This window comes from Myodes glareolus, chromosome 9 (genome assembly GCF_982192425.1).
Source record: "Myodes glareolus chromosome 9, mMyoGla1.1, whole genome shotgun sequence".
In the NCBI taxonomy this organism is placed as follows: domain Eukaryota; kingdom Metazoa; phylum Chordata; class Mammalia; order Rodentia; family Cricetidae; genus Myodes; species Myodes glareolus.
Genome location: NC_142034.1, coordinates 13,741,484 through 13,755,940, shown reverse-complemented (window position 1 = coordinate 13,755,940; position 14,457 = coordinate 13,741,484). Strand labels below are relative to the sequence as shown.

General features: G+C 45.9%; 1 protein-coding gene across 4 annotated transcripts in view; it reads left to right on the top strand.

Annotated features, from left to right (window-relative positions):
* The window catches only part of Cep112 (centrosomal protein 112), a 410,571-nt gene extending 397,410 nt beyond the window's left edge, over positions 1-13,161 (top strand). For 3 of the 4 annotated variants that reach the window (XM_087909848.1, XM_048446068.3, XM_048446067.3), the window contains 3 exons: positions 8,732-8,833; positions 12,158-12,222; positions 13,005-13,161. In XM_087909848.1, coding sequence (XP_087765974.1) covers positions 8,732-8,833; positions 12,158-12,222; positions 13,005-13,008 — 171 coding nt within the window. In that variant the 3' untranslated portion in view covers positions 13,009-13,161. Of the gene's footprint in view, positions 1-8,731; positions 8,834-12,157; positions 12,223-13,004 lie in introns of those variants that run through there. The other variant, XR_015738731.1, reaches the window with a different exon arrangement.
* Positions 13,162-14,457: the final 1,296 nt, after the last annotated feature.

Below are 14,457 nucleotides of genomic sequence, written 5' to 3'. Positions count from 1 at the left end.
AGCTGTCGACTTCTAGACTGTGACCTCAGAGGTGACATCTCAGGGGAGTCCCTCCCCTTCTTCTGTCACTGTGGTGGCTACCCCTGGAACCCCAGGCTAGCCCTGCTGTGAGATGTCTTCACCTTGTTTCTAGCGGCATCCTCCCTTTTCTTCCCCTTCCCAGTTGGAGGAGGGCAGTGTGAGGCTGGACTCCAGTTTCCTTCCTGCTTCTCACAGCTAGTCACTCGCTATGAGCTGTTTCCTTGTTGACTGGGATAACATCTTATCTTTCAGATTTTATGCAAAGATTTAAAAATAGTTTTTTGGCTTTTTTTTACAGTGTGTGAAAGAATATATGTCAGGTGCTTCATATGGCATCTGGCATGTATCGGATATTCGTGAATGTGAAGTTCCTTCACCTGCTGAGCTTTTTTCGGCTTCATTAAATCTAACTCTGTTGCCATGACCTTAACTGCCCATCACAATTTCAAGGTCCCACATATGTATTCGTACCATATCATAATTCTGTCCAGCCAGTGACTCTCTTGCACTTTTACTGTATATCAAGTGCTCCGACCTTATTCAGTGTTCAAGAATCAATAGGATTCCACACTGAATGCGCGCTCCAGCCCGCAAGTCTTTTGGGGTCCTTTATAAAAAATCAGTTATGAAGTTGAGGAGCCTTCCTCCCTCTACTCCTCATTTGCTTTGGGACTTAGGTATAGAAGCTGCCTTTACAGGAGTCTAGTCTCCACCAAATAGGACTAGCACTCTCTATGAAGTTCAGACCCTGAAAACAGACGTAAAAGTTACCCCGTCCCTCCTCCAAAGTTTATTGTCCCCAAGCCCTGTCTGAGCTGTGCCTCTAGCTCATGTAGACTCACCTGCCCGGGTGCACAAGTCCTCCAGTGTCTGCCTCCCCCCAGACTCCATCCGTCATCCTTTCTTGTTCCCTCTGCAGACAGCTGTCTTGCAGAGCCGGGGCCCTTAAGACCCTAGCCCACCTTCCTTGGAGGGAGCAAAGTGCTCACAGTGTGTGTCAACCTAAGCAAAGAAAAAACACTGAGAGTGATATTATTAGGAAGAGAAGCTTGAAAAATGAGAACAGGAGGGAGAGTTCTAGGCAGAAAAGCTCTGGCACTTTGTCACAAAGCAAGAGGCCTGGGCCCATCCCCTGCACCAGTGTGGAAGATCTGACAGTGCTGAAGGCAAGGCCCTGTGGAAGGAAGCAGTAAGGGCAAAGCTAAGGCCCGCCTTGCCGTGAATCTCCAAGATCCCTTTTGATCTCAGCAGCTCTGTAGGCCTGGGTGTTTGCCTCCAACTTTCTCAGCTTTGAAGCTGGCCTACTTATTAATAGCCACTGTGCTGATTAAGAACTGCAATTCCGTGATGAAAGAATCTGCTCTTTGTATTTAGGGAAAGCTTTTGTGATTAATTTACTCTAGACTTTCTGAGGATCCTGTCATTTTAAGATAAAGACCGACTTAACACCAGCAGTTGTGGGAACTGAGGTTTGGATTCATTGAGCAGCAAATATTTATTGAGTTTTCACCATATGCCAGGCGCCATGCTAAGCCTTGGGGCTTCAGCCATCAGCAAAATTAACACAGCCTCTACCCTGTGTCACTGACAGCTCATACAGTTCAAGGAGTAGCCAACTTTGTCTAAAGAGCCAAGCTGAGAATATTTTAGGGCTTAGGAGCTGTAGGGGTCCTGCCGTGACTATTAAATTCTGCCATGGTCCCTCAGAAGTAGCCTGTGTCCCAGGAAAACTTTGTTTACAAAACTGGCAGGTGGCCAGCTTGGTCTGGAGACTAAAGGTTCTGTTGTTTTGTTTGTTTCAATTTGGAGGGCTTTGTTTGAGTTTTTGATTTTTATACATTTGTTAAGACAGGGTCTCTCTATATAGGCCAGGCTGACCTTGAAGACTTGGTGATCCTGTCTCAGTCTCTCTGGGCTGGAATTAAGGGCAAGCACTACCACACTGGCAAAGTAGCAGCCTGAGGTTCACAGGCGTTTGGTCTAATGGATGCAACATATATGAATGCAAGTTAATATTTTGCTTGCTCTGCATTGTTTTTATCTAGCCTGTTATGATCACAGCTGACAAAAACTAGAAAATCTCAGAGAAGGCTAACTTTGGGAATGGTCTGCTAAGGGTCCAGTTTCTCTCTGGTTCCCAGCCCTTCTTCTCCTGAAATGGCTTTACTGTCTGTGTTCACTCCGCTGTAGCAAGACAGCAGTAACATTAACGACTTCCCCTAAGGAAAAGTCCGGGGGATGAGATCAGAGAGCAGAGGTCTTGTGATGCTCATGAGCTTGGGCGCTCGGACTCAGATCATGTGCCCAGGCCTTAATCAGTCATTGGCGACATCATGATTAACTTAGGCCCTGTCACACTCTTTGCCCCAGCCTTGGGTGGGACGGAGAGGAGGAAAGATGAATTCCAGTTACCAGAGGACTGATGACAAGTGTGGGGTGACATAGTGTTCATATCATCCATCAGGGGTGCTGATGCCACATCTATGTACAGGCTCTAGTGATGCTGCTAAGCCTATCTGTCTCCATCTAGAAGTGTACAGCTTATATGAAAATGCCCAGATCTTAATATTTGTGTGCTATGTTTCCCGTTACAACCTCTGTGTTTATTATGTGTTTGAGTCTGGTTCATGAGCAGACCTGAGCAGTTCATTGTCGTTTTCTCTTTGAGTATCTTGCTGCTTGCCCATTCTTCCAAGTATGTTAGCATCCTGAGTAGTCTTGGCAGACCTCTTCTTTCTGTTGAATGACGGGGAGTCACTTGATCCCCAAAGCAGGGCTTAGAGCATGGAACAGGAATCAAAGCACTGGGTCCAAATGGTTTTGTTACTTTGAAGCCATCAACTCTCCACAGGACCAGAACACTGAAAAAGTCACTGTTGCCACCTTTGAAACAATAAAGGTTGGCAACTTCTTAGCTCCTCTCCACCCACTTGCCTGTGGGGGTGGCCCACCCAGGAACCTCTTCTGTCTCTCCTGCTGGAAACTGGCCCATCTACACAGGCAAAGGAGGACTTCCAACAAGCTGCACTCTTAGTTTGGGAGGCAGCCTTTAGACAAAGAGCTAAGAGAAGACTATGCTGAAGGAAGAGCAGGGAATGAATATTTAAAGGATGTTTAGAAAATTATGGCTACTTTACATTTTCACTTTATATTTGAGACTCCAGCCATACAAGCTGTGCTGCAGAGAGAGCACCCTTCCTAAAATGGATCTTCCTTGGCAGTTGCTGTGGCAACACGGAACACCTTAACCCCGATAATGATGACATTTCTTAGAAGGAAGTGCATTTTCTCAGCTGCTCTGCAGATTTTTTTTGCATCATCTTTTACCACTGTTTCTTTCATTTTTATTCTTCGAACCAGAAAGTCAGGCATGTAAGTTCTAAATTCTCACTCCTGTAAAGGCCAATGCAGAAACTTTTTTTGCTATGCAAAGGCAGAAGCCCCCTGCATTTCTGTTTGTATTATCCCTGGTAGTAGAGAGCTAACCTCCCTTCCTGTGCCCTGCTCCTGAAATGTCCTCTAACCTGCCCTTAAAAACACTTGAGAAGCCCACCCACCTCAGTGCTCACCCGTGCCCCCACCCACCTCAGTGCTCACCCGTGCCCCCACCCACCTCAGTGCTCACCCGTGCCCCCACCCACCTCAGTGCTCACCCGTGCCCCCACCCACCTCAGTGCTCACCCGTGCCCCCACCCACCCCAGTGCTCACCCGTGCCCCCACCCACCTCAGTGCTCACCTGACCCCCACCCACCCCAGTGCTCACCCATGCCCCCACCCACCCCAGTGCTCACCCATGCCCCCACCCACCTCAGTGCTCACCTGAACCCCACCCACCACAGTGCTCACCCGTGCCCCCACCCACCTCAGTGCTCACCCGTGCCCCCACCCACCACAGTGCTCACCCGTGCCCCCACCCACCACAGTGCTCACCTGACCCCCACCCACCTCAGTGCTCACCTGTGCCCCTCTCTATAAAAGAACAGTATATACCATGAGTCCAACTCTCCTCTGCTTCTTCTCCTCTCTCCCTTCTGCTCGCTGTGATCCACACACCAGACACACTCCATTTGCTTTACAGACTTCTGATAAGCCAGGTATTAGAAATGACACATTCTGAGTAAATCAGTCCACAGTGACTAGAAGCATCAGTTAAATCTCCCTTAGCCTCCCCTATGTTTCTAGTTGGTAGAAATCCAGAGATCGAATTTTAAGCTGACATTCTTCCCTTAAATTCAAGAACTAGATGCAGTGTAATGGCTTCCCACTTATAGACCCAAGTTGTAGGCAGAGACGGGAGACTGTCTGTCTGTATGTATGGACTGAATGCCTGCTTACACACCCTGCTCATGTGGTGAGCCCTCAGTCCCCAGTGAATTTGTATATGGAACCTTTGGGAGCTAAGTCAGGGTGAGGGCTATGTTCTAAGAACAGGAAGAGACCAAGTTCACTGTCTGTGTGCACACAGCAAAGAAAGACATGCATGGATATCACCAGGGGACCCTCGCAGGCACTGGGTCATGCAGCCTTTTATCTTGGGCCTCCTGCCCCCATGACAAGCTTCCCTGTCATCAGCCTAGAATGGGATCTACACCTCGGGATCCAGAGGTGTAGATGGGTGCAGTGTCAATCCCACCAGGTGAGAAAGGCTCTAGAGCAGCAGAGATGGCTCAGTGGGTGAAAGTGCTGGCAACACAAGCCTGATGACGTGAGTTCAGTCCCCGCTACTCGTGTTTCAAAATAAAAGCCTAATTCAGTGGTGTACCTCTGTAACCTCAGAACTCCTCCTTGAGATGGGAGACAGGGATAGACTCACCCAGAAGCTCACAGACCAGCTAGCCTGGGGTGCACAGCACAGCAGCAACACCAACAATATAGACTGCCTCAACAAGGGTGGAAAGAGCGAACTCCTGAGAGTCGTCCTCTGAACTCTGCGTGTGTGCTGTGGCACCTGCTGGCAAGCCGACACACTAGTTAATCCTTTAAAAAAATTAAAACTGAAGATAAAAAAATAACAATTAGTTTATGAAAAGAGAAGGAAAGAAGAATCCTAAGGTCTGTGTTGGGGAAGCGCACAGCCTTGACCTGCTGAAAGAACACAAGCGAAGCAGGTACTCAGGAGCTTGGGTACCAGTGAGAGGCAGATGCAGCCATGGGCACAAGGCTTTCTTAATAACAGAGAGGATCTGAAGCTTGACTCTGTCTGAAAAACAAACCCAACTACTGCAGTGTAAGATAAATACCTTCCAGACTAAGATGGTACCAAGTGGTGACAGAGATGAGGAGAACTGTCAGCGGAATTCCTGCCTCGCCCCCTTCCTCTCTGCTGAGCTTCAGTGTGACAAGAACCTCTCACAGGGCTTCCTAAAAACAAGTTCTTGCTGGTGTCATGCCCTTGTGGGAGGACCAGGCTGTTGCATTGGGGTCAGGTGTTAACCATATATAAAACCCATTTCTACTCGGCTTCCAGGGGAGCTTTCTTCATTACAAAAATACCATTGTTTGTTATGATGCTCTAGTTCCCAGTGGGACCGTGATAGAGAAAATCAGATGAAGGGAAGTGGAAAGATGAATAATCACAGTGGACCGAGACTCTTATTAGATGAGATGTGGCTAAGGAATGTGGAAGAACAGATGATTATACATGGTGCTTTTTGAAACTGGTGGGTGTGGAGAGTAAGATGGAAATGAGGCTGACAGCCCTGGAAATTCCCTTTCAGAGTTCTTAAGTCAACACAACCGTCAAATGCTTTGGTGTTTAGTAAATTTACTCACTGATATAATAGAATACTATATACTAATGATTTTAATCATTTTTAAATTTTTATTTATGGGGACAAGGCAGGGCGCACCACAACACATGTGTGGAGATTGGAGGACAATTTGCCAGAAGTCTGCTCTCTCTGTTGTATGAGGCCATAGGGACCGATTCAGGTCATCAGACTTGGTGGCAAACACCTTTACCCCTTACATGCTGAGCCATTCCACTAACCCACATTATATAATTAAATACTAATACTTTATAGTAAAGTTATATGCACCAGTTTGACTCTTTCATCAAAGAAGTGTGTGCCCAAGCCCTCTGATTAGACCAGTTCTATCCTCTTGCTTCTTGATCTGCTGTAAGGCTAGTTTAGCCCATAATCACCACTGAAAGAATGTCAGGAAGCAAAAGGAAGAAGAGAGTGGTGTAACCGCAGTTAATGTCTCAAGCTTGGTCTTTAGGTGGAGGTTGTCTCCCGTCCTTTTTTATATCAAATGCATTGTGTGTTTAGCTTTAATTCTAAACTTGACACAACTTAGAACCACCTGTGAACAGACTCTTAATGTAGGGCTGCCTAGATCAGTTGGCCTGTGGGCGTGACTCTGGGGGACTGTCTTAAGTTAACTGATATGGAAAGAACCAGTCCACTGTGTGTAGCACATTCCCTAAACACAGGTTATTAAACAGTGGAGAAAGTGAGCTGAGCACCAGCAAGCAAGAGAACATGGATGCAGTCTTTTCTCTGCCCTTGACTATGGATGTGTTGTAACTAGCTAGTTGTCTTTTAAGTCCCTGCGGCTTTGACTTCCCTCAGTGAACTATACCCTGGAATTGTGAGCTCAGATAAACCCTTTCTACCCTAAGTTCTTAGATTTGTTTGAGGGGATGGTTTGGTTTTAGTTTGTTTGTTTCTGAATTCAGACATCTTATCACAGCAACAAAAATGAACTAGAACACACTTCCTGGGTCAGAGGTGGTGCTGTCTCATCCACAGTTTAGCTTACTAGAAGAGAAAAGTTGCAAACAAACAGAAGAAAACACAGACAGATGGAAGAGCAGTGTGCAAGATGAGAGGTTGTATGAAAACGCGGTGAAAAGGCCATTACACTGTCAGGGAAAGGGTACAGAAGGCACTGCCTACCTGCACTCTCTGATCAAGACAAGTAGCAACTCCCTCACAAACAGTTACTGACCAATGGTGCTTATTCTTTCGAGGGATTATCCTGGTGGTCCAGTGGTGGCTGACTGAACCAGGAACACCTCTCTAGGGTGCTTCTTTGCTGTACCCGATTATCAGAGAACAAGTTCAAAAGATTAGACTACATAAAGGTGGCATTGGCTTCATTTACTTTGTCCTTCGTGACCAATATTCAATTAAACAGCTAAGGGAGTGGCAACAGGAAACAGGTTCTGTTCTATATCAGATGACTTTGTCTCAATTCCTACTGTGCAAGAGATGGAGTCATGGCCCCATATATCCCTTACCCAAACCAGTCTTGGTGAGCCTTCATCATCCCTTCCCTAAGATGTTGGGATGCTCTGTTTTCCTCAAGAAACATGTGGGGGTGGGGAAGAGCACTTGACTGCTCTTCCAGTGGACCCAGGTTTCATTCCCAGCACACATATGTTGGCTCACAACTATCTATAACTCTGGTTCCAGACGATCTGATGCCCTCTTCTGCCTCCTTAGACACAGACATACATGCAGGCAAACATTCGCACACATAGAAATCAATAGTCTTTGGTAAAAGGAGAAAGAAAGAAAAATAATCATACAGGGCAGAGAGCATCAGCATCAAGGGCTCCTTTGCCTGTGACATCGCTCACTGATACACAGACAGACACACACTTCACTGAGTGGCTCCTTTGCCTGTGACATTGCTCACTGATACACAGACAGACACACACTTCACTGAGTGGGCTGCATTTATTTGGGGGAATTTATAAATCTCTTGTTTTAGATTAAGAAATACAGTACATTTATATAGATTTTTGTCTTATAATTAAATCTTTAGTGTGTTAACATTTTAAAACAATAGGAAAGGAAGAGAATGATTGAGAACCAAATGTGGCTCTATAGAGATTGCTCAGTGGTCAGAGCACTGACTGCTCTTCCAGAAGAGCTCAGTCCATGCAAACTTTCCAAAGGTGTCACTTCTACTACCTTCACTTACCCGTTAAGATCTTAGAAGTAGAAAAAGCCACCAAAATGCCCAGTGGTAGTGCACACCGCCTGTCCACCTGTGTTGGAGGCTTGGGGGCACAGCTGTGCAGATTCCCAGCATTAGTACCTTTGTCACCATATGAATCCTACCAAGCACTTCAGTAGTCTGCAAGAGTGTCAGTCAAACCAGAGGCATGCTATGAGTTGTCCCCCACCACGGTCTGTCCCTCTCATACTCTGCATAGTCTGTCCCTATCAGAATCTGCATCTTGGTGCAGAAAAGGCCTCAGAGTTGGCACAGTGGCCTTCCTCATAAGCAGGGATGAGAGAATGGTGTTTATTTAATAAGATGCTGAAAGTGTGTTAACAGGGATTTTCTTTAAGATTTATTTACTTTTTTTCATTTGTGAGTGTTTGGCCCTCATGCTATGTATATGCACCATGTGTGTGCCTGGCACCTGAGGGGGCAGAAGAGGGCATCAGATCCACTGTAAATGGAGCTAGGGGCAGTTGTGGGTTGTCACATCAGTGCAGGGTCCAAAGCAAGAGCAGCAAGCTGAGTCCTCCCTCCAGCCCCAGTGAACAGGTACCATTCATGCCAGGACCATGTGTTCAGGCTGAGGAACTTATCACTGTATATAGTTCTTCATTTCAATGTCATTTATTATATGCTTTCTGACAATAAATATAGAAAACTGTTTGTGGGTGAAAAGATGGTTTTCGAAGGCTTCTTATATCCAAAACAGACATTTCTGGGGTATAAAAGATTTGTTTTTCATTTTAGATAACATACATACGACAAGAATATGAAACCAAATTCAAAGGGTTAATGCCTGCATCTCTGAGACAAGAACTTGAGGACACCATTTCCTCCCTGAAGTCACAGGTAACTCCTAGAGCCGAGCATGCTCCAAGATGTGGGTGTGGCGTAGGTGGGCATGCCTTCTGAAAAGAAGCTGGCAACTAGCCTGATCCTTCCTCGCTCCAGAAGTCACTGTGAGCCCCACACTTGCCCATCACCAGCATGAACTGGGTTAGTGCCCTGAAACTGGGTCAGCCATGGCAACTTTGATTCATTCACAGTCCAGTGCAGTTTTACCCCCTCCTCTTGGCTCAGGGTCTAAAGTGCCTTTCTGCAACCACTGCTGCTTCCTCGCTATACTAAAATACAGAGGAACGAAGCATCTTTAGTTTAGAAGCATTTTTTTCTGATATGTTTTATATGGTTATCAAAGATATATATTTTAAGTCCAATGCAAAATAGTGTTGATATTCAAACAATTAGGTTTGATATTTCTTATTGAAGTATGTGGTTCCTAAAATGTAAGGTGAGAGATGAATACTTGGGAAACTGAGGCAGGAGGATCACAAATTCAGGGCCAACCTGAACTACATAGCAAAATCCTCTCTCAAAACAAACAGACTTTTGTATTAAATGTTGTCTTAAGGGTTTGGGGGGTTTGGGGGCAGGGGTTGAGATGGTGTTTTACCCTGTGGCACTAGCTGTCCTGGAACTTGCTCTGTAGACCAGGCTGGCCTGGAACTCACAGAGATCTGCCTGCCTCCACCTCTTCAGTATTAGAATTAAAGTTGTGTGCCATCATGTATTGAATGTTTCATGCATAGTCAGCCTATGAGGTTTTCTATGTGTTTGGGGGTATTTGTTTGTTGTTTGGGGTGGTTTTGGTTTTGTTTTATATTGTTGTTTTAGAAAATGTCTACATAGTTCTGACTGTCCTGGAACTCACTGTGTAGACCAGGCTGACCTTGAACTCAGAGAGATCTGCCTGTCTCTACCTCGGGGCTAAAGGTGAGCACCACCAAACCTGACTACCTATGAGTTTTGAGCTCCCACATGAGGAGTCTGCATAGTCTTATTTACAACACACCGGGAAACTCTAAAATGTCTGAGTTCCTGTAATGGTTCTACAAGGGAAGGGCTTCTGCATTCTGAATGCTAAGAACTTACTTGGCACATAGCAGGTGCTCTTTAAATAATAAAATATCCAATGTAGTTTGACATGATGTGCTTATAATATGTAAAATGACTGTGTGACACCAAACATGGTGATATGCACCTTTCATCCCAGCACGTGGAAGGCAGAAGCAAGTGGAACTCTGAGTTCAAAGCCAGCTTGGTTTATATAGCAAATTCTTGGCCAGCCAGGGCTACACAGTGGTGGGGAGGAAAAAAAAAGATTGTGACGTTTGCTTGGGTCAGACTGACCTAAAACTTGCTAAGAAATGCAGGCTGGCCTCCAACTCCTGAGAGCCCTGCCTCAGCGTCCAGGTCTTGAGCCATCGTGCCAACCTGAAGCAGATGTTAGCTGATGCTTTCCTATTTCCCTCGGTAAGAAGGCTGAAGTGAAGGATCCTTTCCATCAGTCCTCCCTGCTGTCCCCTGCTGCCCTTGGCGGCTTCTGATAGGCTCTCTGTGCTGGCCTCTGCATATGAAGACAAATGGCTGAAGAAGAGAGCATAGCGCAAAGGGCACACAACTTTTTTTTTTCTTTTTATGTGAAAAGCACTCAGAGGTATGGGTTACCTGTCAGCTTCTCAGAGGAGTGACCATGGGGTCAGCTACAAGGGTCTGATGCCCTCAGAGGAGATTCTTATTTTGGAGGCATGGGGGCGGGGCAGAAAACCCAATACCCACCTGCATGGCTTCTGGTATGGTTCATATCATCTCACTGTGACAGAAGCCACTTCAGCCTCCTGGAACTGGATGCTGACCCAGAGAGAGCGTGCTGCCAGCTGCATGACGGCCTCGGAGTTGGCAGCTGCGCGGAAGAGTCGAAGGCCTTAGAGTGCGCAGATCCAGTTGAAAGGCACAGGTGCCTGTGTTTTTGAAAATTGTTGGAATTCCAATCGATCGCAAGGCAGGGTGGGGGAGGAAAGTTAAAGCAGTGTGCCCTGCATCTGTCAGGTTTATCAGTTGTCCTGTGGGTCATTTGAGCAATCAGATAAAATGGAGAGCGGGGCACTGTTGCGAATAAGCAAACCCAGGGACCGCTGTGGTACACACCCATTTGGGCAGCCTGTGCTTTCTCTCTTTCAGGCACATTTTTGGTTCTGCCAGCTGTACTCTTGCATAACTATGCCTCAGAACCAGCCGTTGCCATGGTTTCGACTCAGACCAAAGAAGCAAGAGTAAACAATTCTGAGCAGATCAAATGCCGCTGACTCTTGATTACATTAAACCATAGTTTAAGCTGTCCCCAAACTGTGTTTTATGTGGTTGGATAAGGTGTCTTTAATCGATGCCTGATATATAGGTGTCATTGATTCCATAGACATTTATACTTCAAAGAAGTCAAATGTACTATAAAGACCTCATTGGAGAAGTCATACTGGGCAACAGCTTCTTCTGACCCCAGGCCCTCCACCCCGTGGTGGTACCTTCTGGGGAGTCCATACTGGGCGTTTACTATGAGGCATATCTCACCACACTTAGGGCCCTAGGAAACCTCATTTCACAGATGACACAACAAGAGCTGAGTAACCTTCCTAGAGCCTTTAGAGACCAAGCCAGGGATGGAGCTCAAGTTGGCCTAAGTCCAGGAAAAGCCCGGCTCTTTCCACTCCAAAAGCCTGTCTCTAACCTCAGGGAATCCCCAGAATGGATTTGAGGTTTCCAGAAAGCAGTAATTTTCTTTTCACTTGCTCTCCCGCTCATTGAACAGCTTGTGCATACCAACTACATGCCCAGCCCTGCAAAAGAAACCGGGGACTGGGAGACAGACAGAGTCATCCCTTTGCAGAAAACCCTTAGGTTTGGGAACAGATGTGAAAACATAACCACAAGGCAGTGTTAGAAGGCATAGAGCCCAGGATGCAGAGGAGGGACTTCTGCCTTTGGACAGGGCTAGGTGGCAAGTGTTCCAAAGTGAGAACCCTAGCCAAAGGGTGACAGAGTGAACAGCATGGTGTAAGGTGGCAGTGTGGGAAGGTCATGAGGACAGAGGAAGCCACCAACATAGAATGGCACCAGATCAAGATGGCCCCCGAGCTAGTTTATGGTTGGTTCTGTGACCTCTGATGGATTTTTGGTAGGGACAGGATGTGACCAGATGTAGGAAATTGCATTATTAATATTCACTTCCTCCTAGTTTTATCCAGAGAATTATCTGAGTTGAAGGGAAATGCCAGAATACTGTGTGTGCAGTGTTGACATATGCATTTACCTTTCTCATATGAGATATCTTTCTAGGTCAACTTTCTGCAAAAGAGAGCATCCATCCTTCAAGAAGAGCTGACCACCTACCAAGGCAGAAGGTATGAGCAGTAACGCCTTCCCATTAATTTGTTCTCTGTACCCCTGTAGTCTTTTAGCTTGACACGCAAATCTTCACTGAAATGTCTAGACACAAGATAAGTCTGGAAAGAAAGACATTCTTAATGAACAGCTTGTCTTTGAGAAGTCACCCACCTCTTTAATCACAGGCCTTAGATTCATCAGAACAAGATTTGGGAATCTCAGGGTGTGGCAAGTAGGGACCTCACCTGGGCAGTCAGGAAAGGTGTGGTCTTGAAGCCCAGCTGCGGACTGAGACACCATCTTCCTTTAAGACTGGCGTGATGCAATTCTCTGTGACGGCTCACGTCTTCAAAGCCCCTATCCCTGGGGGTTTGGCACTGTTCTCCAGACCAGAATAAGTCAATGGCTTTGTGGTGTTAAACATTCACAGAGATGGGGTATCCTGGTGTGCAGAACTGTGGGATACAGGAGCCCTTCTTTAAAGGTTTCCTGTGATATCACCAACCAAGGCGATGTTTGCTGATGGTCCAGGTCAGTCAGGCAACTTTGCTTTCAAGTGCAGTCACAGGCCGGACTGCTTACTTGGCATCGAAATAAAAGGAATGAGCTTGTGAATCATTTACTTTTCAAAAGATTTTGTGTGCCTGATGATGATAAGATCAGTTGCTTATAGGCATACGTGATGAAATTTTGATAGCAAATACCCTTTTGAACCTCCAGCTCCTTCAGAATTCTAACACATTTTACCATTGACAGACCTATTCAGGCTAAAAATCCTAACATGAGTTTTGATTTGCAGGTAACTGCATGGGAGAGCATGGCAGGTGAGATTGTCTGAGCTGCACCATGGACTTCGTCCAGCAGGTTTGAAGATTTGGATATTGTGAACTGTGAGATCAATGACTTTTTTTAATGCTTAAGTGTAATTGAGATCATAAAAACATGCATCATCCATACACTGGGTTGGCTTTATTTGTGTCTGCCTAAGTTATTTTTTACCATTTCTTTCTTTCTGACCCCATGTTTGTATTGAGTATATGCTGAAGACTGCTTACACTGGGCAGAGACATAACTGCCTGTGTGTGCTTTGGTAATGCCTTACAAGGATCTTCAAGTTAGGCATGATTAGAATCATGATTATAGTATCATATCAAAACCCTTAACCTGTTAATGCTGTTCCCGTGTTCATGTTCATATGTTAAAATGTCATGTTGTACTATTTTGTTTTCTTTAACATTTTATCACACCTCATCATATACATGGTATTTTTCCCCAACAAATATTGACTACCTCAATTTCTGCTTTGAAGGAAAATACCTTATATCATGTCAAAGATCAACTCATAATTTCAGCATGAAACTGCTGTCCAGAGTCATATCGCTGTCATGCTTGTCCTGTGGGTCTCCAGCCTGATCCTGGGACTGCAGGGTTGCAGGCTGGGAACACTGTGCAGGCAGCTCTGGTTTTCCTGTTACTTTCTTGATGTCTCCTGTGTGGTTGTTGCTTTGATTGTCACATTGGTCTGTGACCCTTAAGAAAGCCTGACAGCATTTGACCGTGTTTTGAGGACACAGCCTATTGACAAGCAGCTGCGCCTATGCATTGGTCTTGTCTGCGATGTGTTTGCTCTTTATGAACAGAGGTTAAGCCTGGATTGCTTTTCCCACACCAGCTCTGTGCTGATTGGTCAGCTGGAGCTGCAGTTGCAAAGATGCTCCAGTTTCATTTGAGTGGTTCTGGGCTGAGCCATGGGCCTTTTGAGACCTCTAAAAATATAGTGAGTGGGAGGGGCAGAGCCTGTAACCTTCTGGTTTACTGTAAAAGAAGAGATAGTTTATTTACACTTATTCAAAGTTCTGTTCTCTCTTCCATGCCCAAAGCTGCCTGTCACTTGTCTGAGAACTAGTTGTCCTTTCTTGTACCTTGTCTGAGACATGGGGAAGATGAGGAAAAACCAGGTGTCACAGCCTTTCCAAAGCCGGGGCAGGCCAGTCTGTGTGGTGGCCATCCGTAGGAGGCTGGCAGCTTGCACAAAGTAATCTTTGGGGAACCACCACCTTCCTGGTGCCTCCCAATTGTCCTTCTCCCCCAGCCTCTCCTCCAGGAGTATAAATTTGTGTCCTGTGAATGATCGAGAACATTCGCAAAAACACAAAACATAGCAGCTGCTATTAAAGCCACACAACCAATGACGACAGTTGACACTCACGTGGTGTCTTAGCACTCGGAACAAAGAAGGCTATGTGGTTAGT